The sequence below is a fragment of the Bubalus bubalis genome, chromosome 18 (assembly GCF_019923935.1).
Source record: "Bubalus bubalis isolate 160015118507 breed Murrah chromosome 18, NDDB_SH_1, whole genome shotgun sequence".
Taxonomy (NCBI): Eukaryota; Metazoa; Chordata; class Mammalia; order Artiodactyla; family Bovidae; genus Bubalus; species Bubalus bubalis.
In genome coordinates this window covers 51,357,030-51,377,351 of record NC_059174.1, presented here as the reverse complement: position 1 = coordinate 51,377,351, position 20,322 = coordinate 51,357,030, and the positions used below count along the sequence as shown (strand labels likewise).

At 48.1% G+C, this 20,322-nt stretch overlaps 1 protein-coding gene across 1 annotated transcript; it reads right to left on the bottom strand.

The window, feature by feature from the left end:
* Positions 1 to 243: 243 nt before the first annotated feature.
* LOC102410032 lies at positions 244 to 16,634 on the bottom strand. Its single transcript, XM_006052423.3, has 9 exons — positions 16,523 to 16,634; positions 14,568 to 14,669; positions 14,115 to 14,261; positions 11,302 to 11,445; positions 8,526 to 8,666; positions 6,596 to 6,721; positions 5,786 to 5,950; positions 5,383 to 5,529; positions 244 to 2,437 (listed from the first exon to the last, which is right to left on the bottom strand). Exons 1-9 carry the CDS (start codon positions 16,575 to 16,577, stop codon positions 2,220 to 2,222), a joined length of 1,245 nt encoding a protein of 414 aa, XP_006052485.1. The 5' UTR covers positions 16,578 to 16,634; the 3' UTR covers positions 244 to 2,219.
* Between the last annotated feature and the right edge of the window lie 3,688 nt (positions 16,635 to 20,322).

Below are 20,322 nucleotides of genomic sequence, written 5' to 3'. Positions count from 1 at the left end.
TCCTTACTGCTCTTAAGAATCCCTTGGACAGCAAGGAGATCAAACCAGTCAGTCCTAAAGGAAATCAACCCTGAATACTCATTGGAAGGACTGATGCTGAAGCTGAAGCTCCAATACTTTGGCCACCTGATGCGAAGAGCCGACTCATTGGAAAAACACCCTGATGCTGGGAAAGACTGAGGGCAGGAGAAGAAGGGGGTGACAGAGGATGAGATGGTTGGATGGCATCACAGATTCAATGGACATGAACTTGGGCACACTCTGGGAGATGGTGAGGGACAGGGGGGCCTGGCGTGCTGCAGTCCATGGGGTCGCAGAGTCGGACACAACTTGGCAACTGAACCACAACTGCTCCTACTCTAGCACCTTTGTTTGCCATTCTTTCTACCTGGAATGCCTCCCACTCGCTCTCCAGACCTCTGCATGGCCCTCTCTGTCAGCCCCTTTCAGGTCTTTATTCAGATGATGCTCTAAATCCTCCCTGCATAAAAGTGCACCCCAGAACTTCCCTGGTGGTTCAGTGGCTAAGATTCCGAGCTCCCATTGCAGGGGACCTGGGTTCCCTAGTCAGGGAACTAGATCCCAAATGCTGCAACTATGAGTTAATATGCTGCAACGAAAAGAACCTGTGTGCTCCAAGGAAGACTGAAGATCCTGTGCGCCGCCACTAAGACCCTGCATGGCCAAATCAATAATAAATATAAAATATAAATGCAATTTTTTAGAAAGTGCACCCCTTTGGCAGCATCCCCACTTCTTTTTCCAAACTGTGTTCTCCAGATTACTCATTACGGTCTGGAATATCATGAAGTGAAGTGTTAGTCACTTGGTCTTTGCGACCCCATGGACTGTAGACCACCAGGATCCTCTGTCCATGGGATTTTTCAGGCAAGAATACTGGAGTGGGTTGAGATTTTCTTCTCCAGGCGATCTTCCCGACCCAGGGATCGAATCCGGGTCTCCTGTCTTGCAGGTGGATTCTTTACCATCTGAGCCACCAGGGAAACCCAAATGAGAGGTTTATTATCTTCCTCTCCCATAAAAACGTAAACTTCCTGAGAGCAAGAGATTTTGTTTACTCAGTGTCCCCCGTGTCTACAATTGTGCTTGATGTATATAGTATTGTGATCAATACATTTTTGTTAAATGAATCATTTCAGTTCTTCTCGTTGGACTTTCTATTACTTTCAGCTGCAAGCAAATGTTCCTGGCATTCTGCCTGCGGTGAGCTCCTCGATTTTATTATACCTCTCTGCTCCGTCCTTTGGATCCAAAGCTTGCTCTAAAATGATGCTCACTCCACATTGAGCATATGATCTCAAGGCTCCCAGACCTTGCCATCGGAATCCCCAGGGTATAGAGACATCGGGGGGCCCACTTGAGGCTGCAGTGTCAGCAAAAGGAGGTTCAAACCACTAGGCACTGTGCAATGCGATTCATTCAGTTTTGGTGACAGCTAGGATCAAACCAGTCAGTCCTAAAGGAAATCAACTCTGAATGTTTATTGGAAGGGATTTAAGCAAACTCTGGGAGATGGTGGACAAGGGAGCCTGGCGTGCTGAAGTCCATGGAGTTGCAAAGAATTGGACACAACTTAGCAACTGAACAACAGCACAGCTGAGAGACTGTGCTGAGACTGAAGAGGGCCCATAGTGGGGGTGGAATGTGCTGCTCTGAAAGCCTGAGGAGGGGGTGTATTTTGTCCTCAAGCCCCAGGTTGGCTGCCAGGACTTTACTAGACCCTGAAGAGGGAAAGAGAAGGAGGAGCTGTTCTCTAATGTTTGTGAGAAGAGATACAGTCTGAGGGAATAGCCTGGTATTGGGAACCTCCTAGTTTGAGGAAGGATGTTTATTTAGTCTTTGGGCCCCCCAGTAGGAAGGAGAATGTGTAACCATGGAAGCATCTCTCATCCGAGGAGGAAAAACAGCCTACTCTGAGAAAGGAGGCATAGCCTTTGAGGCCCATGGTGAGGAAAGAGGACCAGACTTGAGGAAGCCCTAGTCCGAGGGAAGAAGCACAGCCTCTGGGGTCCCAGAGTGAAGAAAGAGGACTAGCTTTGGGGAATCTCTTAGTCTGAGGGAGGAGGCTCACCCCTGCTTTTTTGCACTTTCTCACCGGAAGCTTCCAAACCCCTAGAAATGCCCTAGTAGAGGGGCACCATCTGGCAGAACAAGCAGGGAGGCTTCGAGGAGGGGGTCGGGGGTGCAGGCGGGCTGGCTCAGGAGAGGGTCGCGGTGCCCAGCGCGACGGTCAGCACCGGCAGGGCGAGGCGGAGGCCAAGCGCCGCGCCCGAGTGGCACTTGGGGTCCAGGATGGCGCGTTGCCTGGCGTTGCAGACGGGCGGGCCGGCCAGCCGGTGGCCCGGGAGTGCCGGGAAACCCTCTTCCTGGCACAGGTCGCGGGTGCCGCAGCCGCGCACGCTCAGGTTCCGGCCGCCTGCGGAGACGAGGGTAGGGACGGGGACATGAGGATGCGCCCCGCGAGCGCGCGCCTGGCGCACGCACGTCGCCACTGGCACCAGCGCCGAGTCGCTGTCTCCAGACTCCCGGAGTTCCTCCAATGCAACAGATTGCCCGGAAACTCCCTCCAGCCTCGCGGGGTCGCCTTCCTAAAATACTCTGTCACGTGGAAAGGGGAACACAGAGCGGCCAACCTCGGAAGGAATGGCGCCCTCAAGTCCATCCGTGCCCTCCAGGAAAACTTACCGGCAGTGTTCTGAGCCTTTATCTGGAACTGGTCACGACCGTTCCTTTCCTTAATCTTTGTATGTTACTCATGTGTTACAGGTGTTCTTTCACTTGTATTCAATATTAATAAAAATTATGACACCTGGAGGCCACTCGGCTTCACACATCCCTCCAACCAGTTTCCCAATTATTTCCTAAGCTCCTCACAGCCCTATATGATTAGTGTGACAGGATGTGACGTATTTATATAAAAATGTAAATATGCCAGAGTAACCAGTTAATTAAGGACTTGTGAGAAATTTGAAAGTGAAATAGTCTGGCTTCCCAGGTAGCGCTAGTGGTAAAGAAACCACCTGTCAAGGCAGGTAGAGATAAGAGATGAGGGTTTGATCCCTGGGTCGGGAGGATCCCCTGGAGGAGGAAATGGCAACCCACTCCAGTATTCTGGCCTGGAGAATCCCACGAACGGAGGAGCCTGGAGGACTGTAGTCCATAGGGTTGCACAGAGTTGGACTTGACTGAGCAGCAGGTAAACACCAGCAGGAAAATACTTAACCAGAACTGTTGGTGTTATTTTTAGGTCCTTATCTTTTAGCCATATGTGGAAATGCTTATGGTTGAGTAGTAGGATATCTGCATGTATTCAAAATAACATGGGGCCTGGGTAGAGATGAAGCAGGATCGGCCATGAGTAGATAATGATCACAGTTGGGTGAAAGGTCCACAGGGCTTATTAAACCGTTTACTCTTATATTTGCCTTGGAATTTCTCCATAATACAAAAGTTAAAAAGAAATGTAAGCCTCACAGCACAGTCTGAGTTTATGTCATCTTGCCCTGAACTGGAGTACACTTCCTCAAAGAGCCAAGTTTGTGAGTCATGGTCCCACACCCACCATCATGCACACCCACCCACACATGTACACACACACACACACACACACACCTCAATCACAGTCCATATGAAGCCCAAGAGACCACAGAACAAACCACACACACACCCAGGCTTCCTGCTCACTGACATATCACCCCTTCTCCAGAAACAGCCACACACTTACCCCATTGTGCACAAAAAACTAACTTCCCCAGTTCGTCCCTTCCCTGGACAGTGATCGATTAAAGAGCTATTCAGTCCACCTGAGCCTTATTCACATTTAACAATGATAACCACTAACACTGCTGCTGCTGCTGCTAAGTCGCTTCGGTTGTATCCGACTCTGTGCAACCCCATAGACGGCAGCCCACCAGGCTCCCCCGTCCCTGGGATTCTCCAGGCAAGAACACTGGAGTGGGTTGCCATTTCCTTCTCCAATGCATGAAAGTGAAAAGTGAAAGGGAGGTCGCTCAGTCGTGTCCGACTCTTAGTGACCCCATGGACTGCAGCCCATCAGGCTCCTCCGCCCATGTGATTTTCCAGGCAAGAGTACTGGGGTGGGTTGCCATTGCCTTCTCCGAACCACTAACACTGAATGTCATCAATTCCAAGATGCAAATCCCTATTCCCCAACAGACATACACACACACACACACACACAGTTGAGTCACTCAGTTGTGTTGTACTCTTTGCAACCCCATGGACTGTAGCCCACCAGGCTCCTCTGTCCATAGGATTTCCCAGGCAAGAACACTGGAGTGGGTTGCCATTTCCATCTCCAGGGAATCTTCCCAACCCAGGGATGAAACCTGAGTCTCCTGTCTTGGCAGGCAGATTCTTCACCTCTGAGTACATACATATATTTTTGAATACTTTGGAAGACAGCTGTCTTCCTGTCTTCCCATCACCTTAGATTTGCTGACATGCCATACATAGCCCTTACTATGTTCTAGAATTATGCTATTCAGTACAGTAGCCACTAGCTGTATGTGGCTCTTGAGCCCCTTCCATGTGGTTGGTTTGAACTGGGATGGGCTATGAGTGTAAAACCCATGTGAGATTTCAAAGACTTAGTATGAAAAAAATGAATGTAAGATTTCTCATTTATCATTTCTTATGTCATTTGCATGTTGAAATGATAACTGTTGGATAAGTTGGGTTAAAAATATATTATTCATTTGGTGGAAACCAACACAATTCTGTAAAGCAATTACCTTTCAATTAAAAAATAAATCAATTTAAAGTTAAAAAAAGAAGCCAGAGGAAAATATATTATTCAATGAATTTCATCTTTTACCTTTTGCAAAAGGCTAGTAAAAATTTTTAATTTGCATATGTGGACATTGTATTTCTTTTGGACAGCACACATCTAGAAGCTTCATGGATTATCTTATTTAATATTTATAACGGATAAGAGACTTTGATTATCCTCTTTCTCAGATGGGGAAATTGAGGCACAGACAAAGAAAGTCCCCTGCCCAGAGTCACCCAGCTCATAAGGGCTAGGATTTGAACCCAAGCAGCCTGGCCCCAGAGTCCTGCTTTCTGCCCTCTACTCCATCACCTCTCTCATGAATTCATCTCATCCTCATCAAAGCCCATGAGGTATGTACCGGGGTCCTGTGCTGGCTCCCGGCAGGTATGCTTCTAGCATCCCCACTTATCAGAAGAGAAAAATGAGGCTAAAGGAGATGAAGGTGCTTGGGCCTCACAGGGTCAATGATGGAACTGGGCCCCCCAAACCCAGGCATGCCTGTATCCAAAACCAGTGTGTTCAGATGCACTCATGCACACGTGCATGCACACACACACACATCTTACCTACTTCGGACACCAGGTTTATGTGGATACACTCGCTCTCCCTGCTGGGACACTGCATGTAGAAGGAGGGGCTGCAGGGCCCCGAGTGGCCCCCAGGACATGTAGGGCACAGGAACTTACTCAGGGTGCTTGAGCCTGGCAGGGCGGCTGTAAAGGGGAGAGTGATGGTTAGCCGGGAGGACTCTCAGGACCTCCCAGGGTCCTTCGTGTGCTCATAGGCTCTACTACAGGGGGATGACCTTAATGGGATTTCCCAGGGAGCTGCAGTCAAGGTGGCTTAGGGCATCCTGAATGGTAATGAGGATTGAGTGCCCACCCTCCTCAATCCAGGACAAACTCTCCTCCAAAGTCACCCCACCACCTCCTTGGCCTCCCATCTGACCACTTTCTGGTGGCAGCTCACCAAGAGGACTGGGCTCTTGGCAGTTGCCTTGACAACAGGTGGTGTTGACCCAGAAGCCGAAACCAATACTGTAGGTCAAGGCAGAGATGGAGTTGGCAGGTGTGCAATCCTTGGAGGCCACACAGGAACCATTTCTCCAAGCGACAGAGTTAGTTGCGCCTAGGACTGGAAGGAGATGGAGGGTGGGTTCATGAGAAGCAAATATGAGCCATCTTCATTCACCCACCAGGGACTGAACCCACACGTTCACCAGCACCCTCTGCTGTGAAAGTGCTGAGTCCAGATCACTGGACCGCCAGGGAATTCCCCAAATTATTGTTAAGTCATGAAGTCTGTTTTTTTTATCATCATGGTAAAAAGTATATATATACACAATACAAAATTTACCTTCTCAGCCAGTTTTAAGCGTGCAGTTCAATAGCGTTCACTATATTACATTGTCGGGTAATAATACATCTCTAGAATTTTTCATTTTGCAGAATTCAATCTATCACCACTCTTCTTTCTTTTTCCATGATTTTGGCCACTCTAGATGCCTCATGTAAATGGAATTATACAGTATTTATCTTCTTGTGTCTGGTGAAGCTTCTATATTTTTAGCTGCTTTGCATTCAGGAATTCCTATGACACTTGCAACATTAGGTTTTAAACTCCCATCCTCTGTTGCAACCAACCTCTGTCCCTCATAGCCAGGAAAGGGTTACCATGGCTAGAGTTGAAGCAGCAGACATAGGAGGGCAAGGAGAGGTCTTGGATGCCTTCTGTCCCACTTCTGCCTGTCCTCGCCCATCCTGTCCCAGGGGCGCTCACCTGTGATGCCCACCGTCTGAAGGCAGTGGTTCCTATCTTCAGTGCAGGGGAGAGGGCTGCAATGGTGGAGGTCTGAGCAGGTGAAGCACGTGGTGACCTTAGCCTTGCTGTGGGCTGTGTAGGGACCTGGGGAGAGAGGAAGATGAGCTGGCTGGAGGCTATGTGTGTGTGCATGCACATGTGTGTGTGTCAGTTTCTGGGCACATAGCTATATGCGTGTGACGGTGCTGTGTGGATGCACTTCTGTGATGATGCGGTTTGTGTGTATGAGCATCCAGGCCTGTTTCTCTATGCACACGTGGTCATGTGGCTACACATGCATGTGCTGCACTCTGTGTGTTCTGGAATTGTCTGAAGAAGGGCAGGAATGTTTGTGTGTCTGCTTTCGCGAGCCCCTCTGTGTGTGGGTGTCTATGTGGCTGTGGTCGTTTAGTCTCTAAGTCGTGCCTGACATTTTGCTATCCTATGGACTGTAGCCCACCAGGCTCCTCTGTCCTTGGGATTGCCCAGTCAAGAATACAGGAGTGGGTTGCCATTTCCTTCTCCAGGGGGTCTTCCCCACCGAGGAATCAGACCCGCGTCTCCTGCATTGTTAGGCAGATTCTTTACCACTGAGCCACCTGGGAAGCCCATGTGTCTGTGTAGGAGGCTGGTCTAGGGAGTCTGTGTTTCCAGCAAGGTTTAGGGGGCTTGGATATACATGTTGGTGCACAGATGTGTACGTTAGCTAAGTGTTTCAGTGTGTGTGTATATTTTGTACTTTTGTGTATTAATATGTGTGTGTTTGTACCTGTCTCTTTCCCAGTCCCTATGCTTGGATCTGGCAACCAACAGACATCTGTGTGTGTCCCTGCACAGATGTGTCATATATCCACAAGGACTGTACCCACAAAAATTCCGTGTCCCGTCTCCCAGTTGTCAGTAATCCTAGTTTGCCCTTTTCCTCTTTCCACGTTGTAAATTGTAGCTCTCAAGTCTACCATTTTTTTCTTCATCGTCTTCATTCATTTAATCCTCTGATTAGTTTTGAAAAGTAAACTGCCTAACAGCTGGTACTCTGAGATAGTAAAGGTGAGAATGTTCCTGCTTTGCCTGTAAATTCAGCAAACACATCTTCTTTATCACAGGACTGTCTTTGCTGTGCAGGTTCTAACAAGAGTATTTTCTATGCCCCCAGGACACTGAATCCAGGTTTGAAAATTACCTTTGCTCCTCTGAAATGTCCATAATTCTGCTCAGTTGTCACTTAAAAACCTGTTGCTGGGACTTTGCTGCTGGTCCAATGGCTTAGATTCCACTCTCCCAATCTGGGGGGCCTGGGATTTCATCCCTGGTCAGGGAACTAGACCCTACATGCTGCAGCTAAGACCTGGCACAGCCCAATAAATTAAACAGATATTCTACAAAAAAAAAACAACAACTGTTAACCTGGTAAATACTATCTAAATTAACATCTCTCTTTTCTGGAAGACAAAAACTATTGTCAGTGTTCTTTGGTAAGCCAAAAGAAGGCTGTTGTCAAATGCGTCTTCTTTCACAAGCCAGGAAGTGAAGAAAATGAAAAGACCATCAGATTTCTTCTAAACCGAGTTTAGATCTCGAATCTCATTTACACAACAGGATGTTCTCGTTTTGACGTAGTGCTCCTCTGCAGGCGTGTTTTGGGTGCTGGGATGTAAATGCAGATGGTCTGTGGATGTGGGCCAATGGGATTTTCTGCATCCAGGTGTCGGGTGGTGTGAGTGCATCTGTGTGCATCTGTGTGGTGGTATGTGTGAGCACGCGCCTGCGCACATATGAGTAATTGCATTCTCTGGGAGCTTGATGGTAGGGAGAGGGGATACTTGGGAACACATAAGATCAGGAAGGGCATTAGGGACCCAGAGAGGGCAAAGACAGTACAGTCTCAGGAAGTCTGGGTTCAAAGTACCTGGCTGGGTGGTAGGAGTCACACGGCTGCATTTGGGCTTGGTGATGAGACGAAATCCAGACGCTTCCGGGCCCAGGGTGGTGTTCGCTTGTAGGTGGCAGATCTCTGGTGTAGCACAGCCTTTCAGGGTTTGGAGGGTCCCTGTAGAAACAAGGTAAAGTTGGCGGGGGAGACTCAGAGCTTGAGCCTTCCCAACTTGATGTCTGTCTTTCTCTGTGTGAAAGTTTCCAGCTCTCTTGATTGTTCTGTATGATTCATTATCAAATCTATCTGGTCATTTCTTACAACCTCTTGTTGCCCACTCATTTGAAGGGTTCTAACATTATTCCTTCATATATGTCACATATAATTATGCTATGTTCTGTGGCTGCTAACTATAACTTAAGCTGAGTTCCTTGTGGGCCTACATCCGTCATTTGTTGCTGCTGCTCTCACTCACGGTGGCCTGTTTCTTTGTGCGTTTCATGGGCTCTGGATTGGGAGCTCACATGGGGTTGATGTCATCCGTGGGAGTCCTGGGGGCTTTTCCCTGGAGAGCATTTGCCTTTACTTATACTGAGATCAACTGGCCTATGCTTTGTCAGATAAGTCAGATCAGCTGTCACTGGAAAAGACCCTGATGCTAGGAAAGATTGAGGGCAGGAGGAGAAGAGGAAGACGGGATGAGATGGTTGGATGGCATCATCAACTCAATGGTCATGAGTTTGAGCAAACTCTGGGAAAAGAGTGAAGGACAGGGAAGTCTGGCATGCTGCAGTCCATGGGGTCACAAACAGTCAGACAGGACTTAGCAACTGAACAACAAAATACTGAGAGCCAGGTGTTCTACCAACCTGGGATCATTTCAGCTTCCTTCCAAGATCCCTGACTTACATAGGGGTTAAAGAGTCAGTTCTCCAACCATGCTGTGGACCCAAGATCTAGTCACTTAAAGCAGGCTTTTTTTTTTTTTTTTGGCCCACACTGAGAAGCATGTGGGATCTTAGTTCCCTGACCAGGGATCAAACCCACACCTCCTGCACTGGAAGGTGAGGTCTTAGACATAAGACCACCGAGGAAGTCCCTTAAAGCAGGCTGTTATAAGTATTTGCTCTCAGGGCCACTGTGCGTTACATGTTCACTCAATGATCTTCTGATTTCTGCTCACACTTTAGTTTTCTTTGGGGACCCTTGAAAATCTCCCTCAAGCTCCCAAAATCATGGGGAAACTTTTGTACAGCATCTAGTTCATCTGTAAACAGTGGAACCAAGGGGGATGGGTGGTGGGAGCAATCCATCCTGGAAGCAGGCTAAAGGATTAGAGTGTATTGCCTGCAGAGCAGTTAAAAACAATAAAACCAACTGAAAGTCGGTCGCTTTTTATTATCATCATATACCAGCATTTCTAAACAGTGGTGGTGATAAATACCTCTCTCCACCGGAGCAGACCACTCCTACCATTCTTGTTCCTCTCACGCCCACCCTCCGAGCATGCCACTGTTTGTAACAGAAAGACCCTGCAGAGGATCTAGTCCACCAGACTGCTAGGAGCAAGAAGCCCAGACCACTTCTCTCCTTGACTCTTCACAGGTAATCTAGTCTCTGATCAGTGTGGTTGTGTTCCAAGCCTTTTGTTCAAAAAGCCTCTGCTCCAGCCATTTGCAAACACGTGATGATTTAAAAATACACCTGCAGGGATTTCCCTGGCGGTCAGGTGGTTAAGACTCCACCTTTCAATGCAGAGGATGCCGTTTCAATCTCTGATCGAGGAGCTAAGATTCCACATGCCTCATTGCCAAAAGACAAAAACATAAAACAGAAGAAATATTGTAACAAATTCAACAAAGACTTTAAAAAAAAATGGTCCACATTAAAAAAAAAATCTTCCCTGGGGTAGGAAATGGCAACCCACTCCAGTATTCTTGCTTGGAGAAGCCCATGGACAGAGGAGCCTGGCGGGCTACACAGTCCATAGGGTTGCAAAGAGTCAAACACAACTAAAGGACTTAGCATGCATATCTAAGGCTTAATAATAATAAACTTATTTTAAAAAAACTTAAAAAATAAAACTACATGTGCAAATTCTTTAAGACCAATCAGTGAGGATCTATACCTCTTCTCCAATGAAACCAGATGGACTTTTGTGATGATTTCAATCAATAAAACATAGAAGACACAACAGGATGTGAATTCCAAGGCTAGGTCATAAAAGCCCATGCAGCTGCCACCTTGTTTGCTGGAATACTTGCTCTTGAACTCTTCAGCTGCCATGCAAAGATGGCGGCAGCCTTGATGTGAGGAAGCCCAATGGAGAGAAACCACACAGAGAAGCTTTGAGATTACATGGAGAGAGAGGTGGGCCAACTAGCCCCAACTGCTGCCTTGTCTGCTGCATTAATCAATGTATTGGAGCTCCAGCCACTGTATAAAAAGCCCCAAGGCAGCCATGATGTAAGGAATGCCAATGTAACCAATATGGAGAGAACACATGGAAAAGCCCAGATTCTACACGTACGAGATGCTCATTAAGCCCCTAGTTGCCCCTCGGTGTCAGCTCCAGCAGCCCTCTAAGTGTATCTACGTGAGAGAACAGAACTTTCCAGATGAGCTTTTCCTGAATTCCCAGCCTACAGAAACCATAAGAGTTAATAAAATGATTGTTTTAAGGCACTACAGGTAAGAGACATTTAAGAATCAATAAATAACCGGAGCACACATGCAAATGAACCTCAACACTGATTTGTGCAGACAGTGTGGAGGCCGGCCACGCAACTGACCTCCTGAAGGGAACCCTTACCTCCATGCCATGTCCCACTGAGGGTGAAACACACAGTCTGGTTTCCAGTGCAGTTCATGACCGAAAGGGAGTCACCCTGGGCCAACTTATTCCTGGGGCAGTAGCGGCACTGCACCCCGTTGGGCTGGGCGCTGGGTCTTGCTTCTGGTGGGAGTGGTTGTAATGAGAGTGAGATGGGGCTGAGGGAGACCCCCCTTGCATCCCCCCTTTCCCACCCTCTGTTCTTGCTGCTTCCACCCACCACAATCTTCCTCCAAAGTGAGACCACTCTGGTCTGAGACACCTCCTTCTGGTCCTTGAAGACTGATTCCAAGGAGCAGTGAACAGAATCAAAGGTGGAGTTGGCCCCATGCTTTCCGTTTGTCCTAAGCAAACCTTCATGCTGAAGTCCAAGGGTTCTTTGATTCATTCCACAAACATTTCTTGAGCACCTACCCTGTGCCAGTCCCTGTTTTCAAGACATTGGCCACACGGACAAAAGCCCTCCCTCTAAGACCCCAAATTCCAAATGTGATGAAAAGGTGATGCTGTTATTTTAGATTTTAAAATATTGTGGTGTTTTACAAAAGAGTAGTTCACCACCATCTGGTTAATTCCAGGTTCTCCACCATCTGATTAGTGTTCAGAGCTTTCTTAGAGATCTGGAATATTGAAGAGGAAGCTATTTAAGCATATTTTTTTTCCTTAGTCAAAACAGCCACAGATTGTTTAAACATGGGTTTATACTGAAACATTGGCAGATACAGAAAAGTAGAGAACTGTGCTGATTAATAGATGGCTTCTCTCTACACGTGGTTATTAAATATTAAACTGTGGGTGGTTCCCTTTGGGATGTGCTCTGAGTATAAAACACACCCTAGAGGGTGTGTTTTCAGAAGTTTCACTTGGGAAAAGAAAGTAAAAATATCTCATTAATAATTATATATTGATTATCACCATGTTGAAATAATAGCTTGGATATGGTACCTGAAGATCTATTCTTAAAATTAATTTCACCCGCTTCTTCCTACTTTTGAATGTGGCTACTAGAAAAGCTTTCATTCTTTGTGTAGCTCACAGTTTATTTCTACAGACAGCTATGGGCATCTTGCACGTGTGTATGCTAAGTCACTTCAAAGGCCAGTCGTATCTGGCCCTTTGAGACCCCATGGACTGTAGCCCGCGAGGCGTCTCTGTCCATGGGGATTCCCCAAGCAAGAATACTGGAGTGGGTAGCCATGTCCTCCTCCAGGGGGTCTTCCCAACCCAGGGATCGAACCCAGATCTCTCGAATTGCAGGTGAATTCTTTACCACCTGAACCACCAGGGAAGCCCTGCTGCTGCTGCGTCGCTTCAGTCGTGTCCGACTCTGTGCGACCCCATAGAAGGCAGCCAACCAGGCTTCCCGTCCCTGGGATTCTCCAGGCAAGAACACTGGAGTGGGGTGCCATTTCCTTCTCCAATGCATGAAAGTGAAAAGTGAAAGTGAAGTCGCTCAGTCGTGTCCGACTCTAGCGACCTCATGGACTGCAGCCTACCAGGCTCCTCCATCCATGGGATTTTCTAGGCAAGAGTACTGGAGTGGGGCGCCATTGCCTTCTCCGAGGGAAGCCCTACCAAGGGACAATTACTCTAGTACACCTGAAACTAACACAACATTGTAAATTAACTATACTGCAATATAAAATGAAATATAAAAATATTTAAAAATCTTAAAGGGCAATAAAGTAAAAATATGGACGTCTCTGGTGGTCCAGTGGTTAAGACTCCATACTACCAATGCAGAGGGCGTGAGTTCGATCCCCGGTCAAGGAATTAAGATTCCACATGCCATGTAGTGTGGCCAAAAGATAAGAATTATATTACAATTACCAGTAGAAGAATCTGAAAAAGAACAGATATATGTGTATGTATGACTGAATCACTTTGCTACTCATTTGAGATTAACACAATGTTGTAAATCCAACATAAAATTTAAAAATTTTAAAGGATCAAAAAAATAAGATAAAAATGATCAGTAGAAGAATCTGAAAAAGAATGGATATATGTATATGCTTATTTTGAAATTTAAAAGAATGAAAAAATGAGACAATTGCTCCAAGTATTCTAAAGTAGTCTCTGCAACCTTTCTTTACACATAGGAGCTTTGTTTGATGCAGTTATACTCCTAACTGACAATTTATACGCTGACTAGCATACCCTGCTTTCAGCTCAGACCTGGATGTTGTATTTGGTTGATGTGCACAGTTTAGGAGGAGGGAAGTCCCAGGGGTCTGGACGGATGGCTAGTAGCCCCAAGTGTGGAGCTGTCTATAGAGTCTCCCCACTGATACACCTGCCAAATTCAAAACTCCTTCTCTGGGAAAAACAGCCAAGCAACAAAAAGTGATCTTTATCACCATTCAGAGCCAAGTTTGGAAGGAGCCAGCGAGGAGATGCTCACTGTCAAGGCTGAGCAAGTGCAGACTCAGCACCAGAAAGCAAGCATTTCCCCTTACCCTAGACCGGAGCCCATCACCAATCATGACATATCTTGTTCTGTTTGACTAGACTTCAGGCAACCCCTCTCCTAAGGAGAAAGAAGAGTCTGGGGCTTCTGTTAAGTGCCGCCCCCCACCACAATAACTCCATAAGTACAGCTACAATTTATAGAGTGCCTTCTCTGTGTCAGCTTTGCAGTCTGCAACTCTTGCACAAATTATTGCACACCCATTTTCCAGATGAGAAAACCGAGGTTCTCCTTGTCCCCATCAGCCAGGCAGAGCCAGAGACTAAGGCCAAGTTCCCATGACACCCCACCAGGGTGTGTGATCCCCAGGGCCTGGCCAACAGACCTTGTGGGGTAACACTGCTACAGTTCTCTTCACAACAGGCTGTGCGGATCCAGAGACTCAAGCCAGGACCGTAGGTCAAGGAGTAGACATCTTTTCGACAGTCCCCAGGGGCCACGCAGGACCCATTCTTGATGACAGTCCCATTTGCTGGTGACAGAAATTGAGGATGGGAAGTTAGAGACCTCCCTGCCCCAAAGCCCTCCGGGACCTCTGCCCCCTCTGCAGCAATCCCCACAGATCAGTCTGGGGCTTCAGATGGTGTTGAGACCACCCCCTGCCACCCCCACCTCCCCACTGCCATCCCAGCAGCCCTGAGCTAGCTCAGCTACGAGGTGAAGTTTGAAACCTTCAGTCCCAGGCGGGGCTGGTCCAGGCCAGTCTCCTCCAACCCCTGCCCACCCACTTTGTCCATCCTCCCTACCCATCCCCCACCCCGGCCGGCCCATCCCCCACCCAGCTGCAACTGGCTAAGCAAGCAGGAGTCCTGGGCCGGAGGACAGGTTTTCTCTATGCAGTTTCCCAGCAAAGGGCAGACTGGACACGTCTTGGTGGTCCCTGTGGGGAGAGAGGGGTGATTATACCCTGAGATTTGAGAAGGAGGGAAGGAGAACAAACACATATACTCACACGCAGACACGCAAGTCAAAAATAGAGCTAAGAGGGACTTCCCTGGCAGTCCAGTGACTAAGATTCTGTGCTTCCAATAGAACTAATGGTGGTGGGAGGGCTGCTGGGAGAAGATCAAGGAACGTTTTCCTGGTGGTGGGTGAATGGCATTCCAGGTGGGTGAAACATTGCAGGCAAAGGCTGGGAGCTGAAATCAGCATCTCCAAGCTGGAGCTTAGGACAGTCTGCATGTAACTTACCAGTTCTCACCATGGAACTCTTTCTCCAAACATCTCCCCCTTCCCCCACCAAGTCCAGAACTGAACAGATAAGAGAGTCATTTCCTGAACTTCCCCCTTGAGGTCCAGTGGTTAAGAATCCACCTGTCAATGCAGGGGACATGGGTTCTATCCCTGGTCCCGGAAGATCCCACATGCCGTGGAGCAACTAAGCCCGTGTGCCACAACTATTGAGCCTGTGCTCTAGGGCCGGGGATCCAAAACTACTGAAGTCCTGACACCCCAGAGCCTGTGCCGCCAAGACCTTGTGGGGTAACATTGCCAGTGCCACCCAAGAGAAGCCACCACAATGAAAAGCCTGCACACCGCAGTGTAGCCCCACTACTCTCCTGCAGCAACCAAAGGCCCCTCCAAAAATAAATAAATCATTTTTCTTTTTTAAAAACAGTGTCATTTCCCTTCATCGGCTGATGACCACCCTGTCTGTCCAGCAGGTCTTAACCCCCAAGACATCTCTGAGGCTCTTCCAAGAAATCTCAAGGCTCTAAGACACACACCCTGAAAAGGTGTATGGCTGACCTTGACTCACACCGTCTACTTATAGATGAGGCAACTGAAACCAGATGGAGTTAGAGTCTTACCCAAGATCACACTGTGAGGTCCTGGGCTGGGTCTTGACCATTTAATTCCTATCCTGAGCCAAAGTGAAAGTGTTAGTTGCTCAGTTGTGTCTGACTCTTTGTGACCCCATCCTCCAGGCAAGAATACTGGAGTGGGTTGTCATTTCCTTCTTCAGGGGATCTTCCCGACCCAGGGATCAAACCCTGGTCTCCCACATTGCAGGCAGATTCTTTACCCTCTGAATCACCAGGGAAGATCTATCCTGAGCCAAAGGTAGCAGAATCATAACCAGAGGGAAGATAGTCAGGTGAGGTAAAGGAATAATAAGTTATTATTAATAACTCACCTTCAGGCAAGGCCACTTACGGCCTGATATTGTTCTAAGTCCTTAAAAATCTCTTCAAACAAAAATTTTTGTAAGTTTAGAATTATGTTTTATTTGGGACATTCCTGAGGACTTAAGCCCAAGATACAGCCTCTTAGATTGCTCTGAGGGACTGTTCCAAAAACGTAAGGGAGGAGTTTTCTGGAATATAGTACAGTATAGGAGTTTTTGCAAAAACAAAAACAAAAAAACAGATAGTTGAACACCAAAAGGTTACTGTTAATTAAAGAAAACCCAGAGGTATCAAGTTATTTAATTTTGCACTTTTCTATCCCCTCTAACACATTAGTTCAGTGAGAGCCCTGCCCTCAAGAGCCCCCTGAGGGCTCTATCATCCTCATTTCACAGATAGGGAAACCAAGGCATAGAGAGGTTAAGTGGCTTGCTCAAGGTCACGCAGCTGAGAAGTGGCAGTGCCAGGATTTGAGCCCAGGCAGCCTGGCTCCAGAACTATGCTCTCAAACACCCCATCCAACTGCCTCTGCTGAACAAAAAGCTAAGATACAAGAAGCTGCCACCCCCTCCCTCTCCGAGGAACCACACACAATGCACCTTACCTTCTGGGACTGCCAGCGCTCCCAGGAGCACTAGAAGTGGGGGGAGCCAGAACATGATCCAGGCTGGAGAGGAGGAAGAAGGACCAAGGTGCCCTGGCCTTTTATTCAAGGGCCTTGTCTAGGGTGTCAGCCCTGGAAGAGGGAGAGCAAATAGGCTGGGCGGATAGAGCCCCACCTGCCAAGCTGGCCACTGGGAGCGGGGCAGGGGCCTAGAGAGCTTGGAGATGGGGAAACTGAGTCCTGAGGGGCCTGGGGGACAAGCCAGAGGCTATTTAGTGAAGCCAAAGAAGGACAATTGGCCTGTTTTTGTTGTTTTTCTTTTCTTCTTTCCTTTTTTGCCCTTTTTTTTCTCCCTTTTTTTTTTGTTTGTTTTTTGGGCATGTTGCTGTTATTAATATTATTACTAATAGGTTTGCTGGTCATTTTATAGGAGACATTAACTCACTGGATCCTTCTAATAATCCTACAAGACATTATCATTAACCCTAGGAGGCATATTCCAAAATATTTGACCAGGGACATCCTTGGTGGTCCAGCAGTTAAGAATCTACCTGGCAGTTCAGGAGACGCAGGTTCAATCCCTAATCAGGGAACTAAGATCCCACATGCTGAGGAGCCACTGAGCCCACATGCCTCAGCTAAGACCCAACACAGCCAAATAAAAAATAAATAAGTATCTTTTTAAAATATTTGACCGTCAGTCAGTACAGGGCAGGCTCTGCAGCAGTAACAGTTCAGCCCCATTACCAGAGCGCTGTTCTGGTCCCCTTCACCAACCTGGTGATTCCGTTTTAGTTAGTAGAACTTGGGGGTGTCTGGGAAGACCCAGACATGCCACGAGTTGGGGAGCAGCCAGGGTCTTGGAAGAGCAGATTTCTACCAACCAAATCTGGTTAAAGTCTCAATATTTTAACAGTTGGTACAGTTGCAATCAGCCCTGAGTTTCCCCATTTTACAGAGAAGGAAACCAGAGCTCAGAACAGTCCAGGCCCTTGTCTGAGGCCCCAGCTTGAGGATTCTGGCACAACCAGGATTTGAACCCAGGCCCCACTGACTTGACTGTTGGGCTCCACCAAGAGCGGAGAGGGAAGACAGCGCGCCCCTCCTGACGAGGCCCACGTTGCTCTCTTGCCCTCACCTCTGCAGAAAGGCTTGATTTGCACATCTGCTCAATGGGAGTAAGATCCATCCCAACCACCCACAAAGGGCCTTTCAGTCCCAAAGTTTGGAATGTCTCTTCACCAGCTTTGAGTCCCACCTGCCTCTCCTTTGAGAAGTAACTCTGGGGCTGCCCCTTCCCTCTCGTTTGGGGCCTCGGTGTGTTGAACCCTGAGGTCCATTTCTTTCAACTCCGAAATCCTTATGATTTGAAATCAGAATTGATCATCTTCAATGGGCAGTTCCATCCTCCTGCAAGCTCAGGCTCTGACCTCGGGGGCCTCGGTCAAGGACCCCTGCCCTACCCCCAGGATCTATATCTGGTCTTAGGAGACCACGGCTTGGCTGACACTTCCCAGGAAGGAAATAAGTTAGACCCTCAGGGCTCCACCAGTCCCTAAGCAGGTAAGAAGAGAGATCTATCACTGCCCTGGTGACACTAAACTGGGATCAACCCAGGGCCCTCAGGAAAGGCTCTGTTGGCTACATTCCTGTGCGGGTGATGTATACTAGTGATGCTCAAGCTTCAAGGAAACCACACGCGCATGCCAAGGAGGGTGAGCACTGAGGAATCAGAAGGCCAGGATTCAAGTTCCAGTTCTGCCTCCTCAAGCTGGGTGATCTTGGACATGTCACACCCCCGAGTCTCAGTATTCTCATTTGTCAAGGAGCGCACGTAGGAGGACTTATGTCATAGGGCTGCCGTGAGGATAAAACGAGCTGATGCATCAGAGAAGAACGCTGAGAACAATAGATGCTCGATGGCATCATCATCTCATCATCGTCTCATCATCATTTCCCCATTACAATCGTCATCATCTGGCAGTGGGCCTGACAAGGCTGGGGTTGGGCTCCCCTCTTGGCTCAGAGGAGATATCCCAGCAGAGAGAAAGGACCACTCCAAGGTCACTTCACAGGCCTTGCCGGGCTTTCCAGACTCCAGGGCGGGGCCCTCAATCAGGGTGTAGAGTCAAGGAGCCCACTTGGGAAGGAACCAGTCCTAAAGAGAAAGGCAGGAGGCTGGGATGGGGCGGTGTCTCTTCCCACCATGGGATGGGATGCTGTGGCAGAGATGAGTTTGGGGAGGAGGCCACCTCCTTCCCAGGTGGATCCCCAGCCTCTTGGTTCAGGAGAAGTGGGAAGAATGGAGAACAGTCCCCAGGGAGCCTGGGGTTCTTGGAGGAGGGAGCAGCTCCTGGTGCTTCGTGAGCAGCAGCCAGTCTCCTCAAAGGTTAGCTGATAACTGAGGCTGAGTAAACAGGCCACCGACTGCACAAACATGAGGTTTTCTGAGTAAAGATTGTGAAGGGCAGGGAAATGTCCCCTCCATGCCTCCCCGCCCTTAATTTAAAACCTGGAGGTGGGGGACCTCAGGGCAATTCTCTAATGCATGTCCAAGCAAATATTCCCAGATAGCTGAGGGATAAAGAATCCTCCTGCCAAAGCAGGAGATGCAGAAGATGCAGGTTCAATCCCCGGGTTGGGAAAATGCCCTGGAGGAGGAAATGGCAACCCATTCCAGTATTCTTGCCTGGAAAGCACCACAGACAGAGAAGCCTGGCAGGCTATAGTCCAGGGGGTCATAAAGAATTGGACACAACTGAGCACGCACCCAGCCCCCCCTTTTATAGACAAACAACAGTATATGATACACACAATTCTGCCCCTAGATTTTTCCACCTGACAATAAGGTAACCTGAATTACACAGTTTCCTCTTTCTTTTTCCTGTTGGATAAGTATACCTCTTGTACAGCTTGGTACAAACCTCTAGGACAGTTCACTGAATAATTACAAACCGCTTCGGTGAAAAACGTAGGTACAGAGTTCTGCGTTTCAGAAGTGGTGAATTGTTTTTGCAACATCAGGAACGTTTTCTACATTTGTAAATTTGAGAGTGATTGTGAAACGACCGTCCGTTTACACGCCCGTCAGTAGTGTGGGGAGTGCGTTTCCCCATAGACTCCCTAGCTTTGTGCATCATCCAGGTGTTTCATTTTGGCCGACCTGTAGGAGAAAGGGGTGCGGTAGGACAGCATGCTGCATGTGCCCACTTGCATCCGACTCTTTTGCAGCCCCATGGACTGTACGCAGCTCGCCAGGCTCCTCTGTCCATGGGACTCTCCAGGCAAGAATACCGGAGTGGGTTGCCATTTCCTCCTCCAGAGGATGTTCCCTACCCGGGGATTGAACCCGCATCTCCTGCATTGGCAGGCAGATTCTTAACCACTGGATTACCAGGGAAGTTTCGCCGTTGTGTGTCTTCTTCCATCCTTTCCTAATTTTTTGTCAATTCACAGGAGCTATATCCATGTCCTGTGGCTACCACCAGACTACCACAAACTGTGTGACTTGAAAGAGCAGAAATGTATTATCTTGTAATCTAGAGGCTGCAAGTCCAAAACTGAGGTGTTGACAGGACAGTGCTCTTTCTGCAACCAGTCAGGGGATCCTTTCTTGCCTCTTGGCAGCTTCTAGTGATTTGCTAGAAGTCTTTGGCTGGCGGTTTATAACTCCAATCTCTGCTTTCAGCATCACATGGTCTTCTCCCTGTGTCTTTGTTGTCATATGACCACCTTCTTATAAAGACATCAATCACATTGGATTAGGGGGTCCACCCTACTCTACTACGGGTCTTCTCTGG

What these genes read in the sequence shown, in the direction of transcription:
- LOC102410032 (XM_006052423.3), bottom strand. Translation starts at nt 16,577, where the DNA reads ATGTTCTGGCTCCCCCCACTTCTAGTGCTCCTGGGAGCGCTGGCAGTC. An exon ending in TAGCAGTGTTACCCCACAAG is followed by an intron (nt 11,446 to 14,114) that starts GTCTGTTGGCCA and finishes CACTCCCACCAG; the next exon opens with AAGCAAGACCCAGCGCCCAG. An exon ending in GACTCCTACCACCCAGCCAG is followed by an intron (nt 6,722 to 8,525) that starts GTACTTTGAACC and finishes CTCTCTCCCCAG; the next exon opens with GTCCCTACACAGCCCACAGC.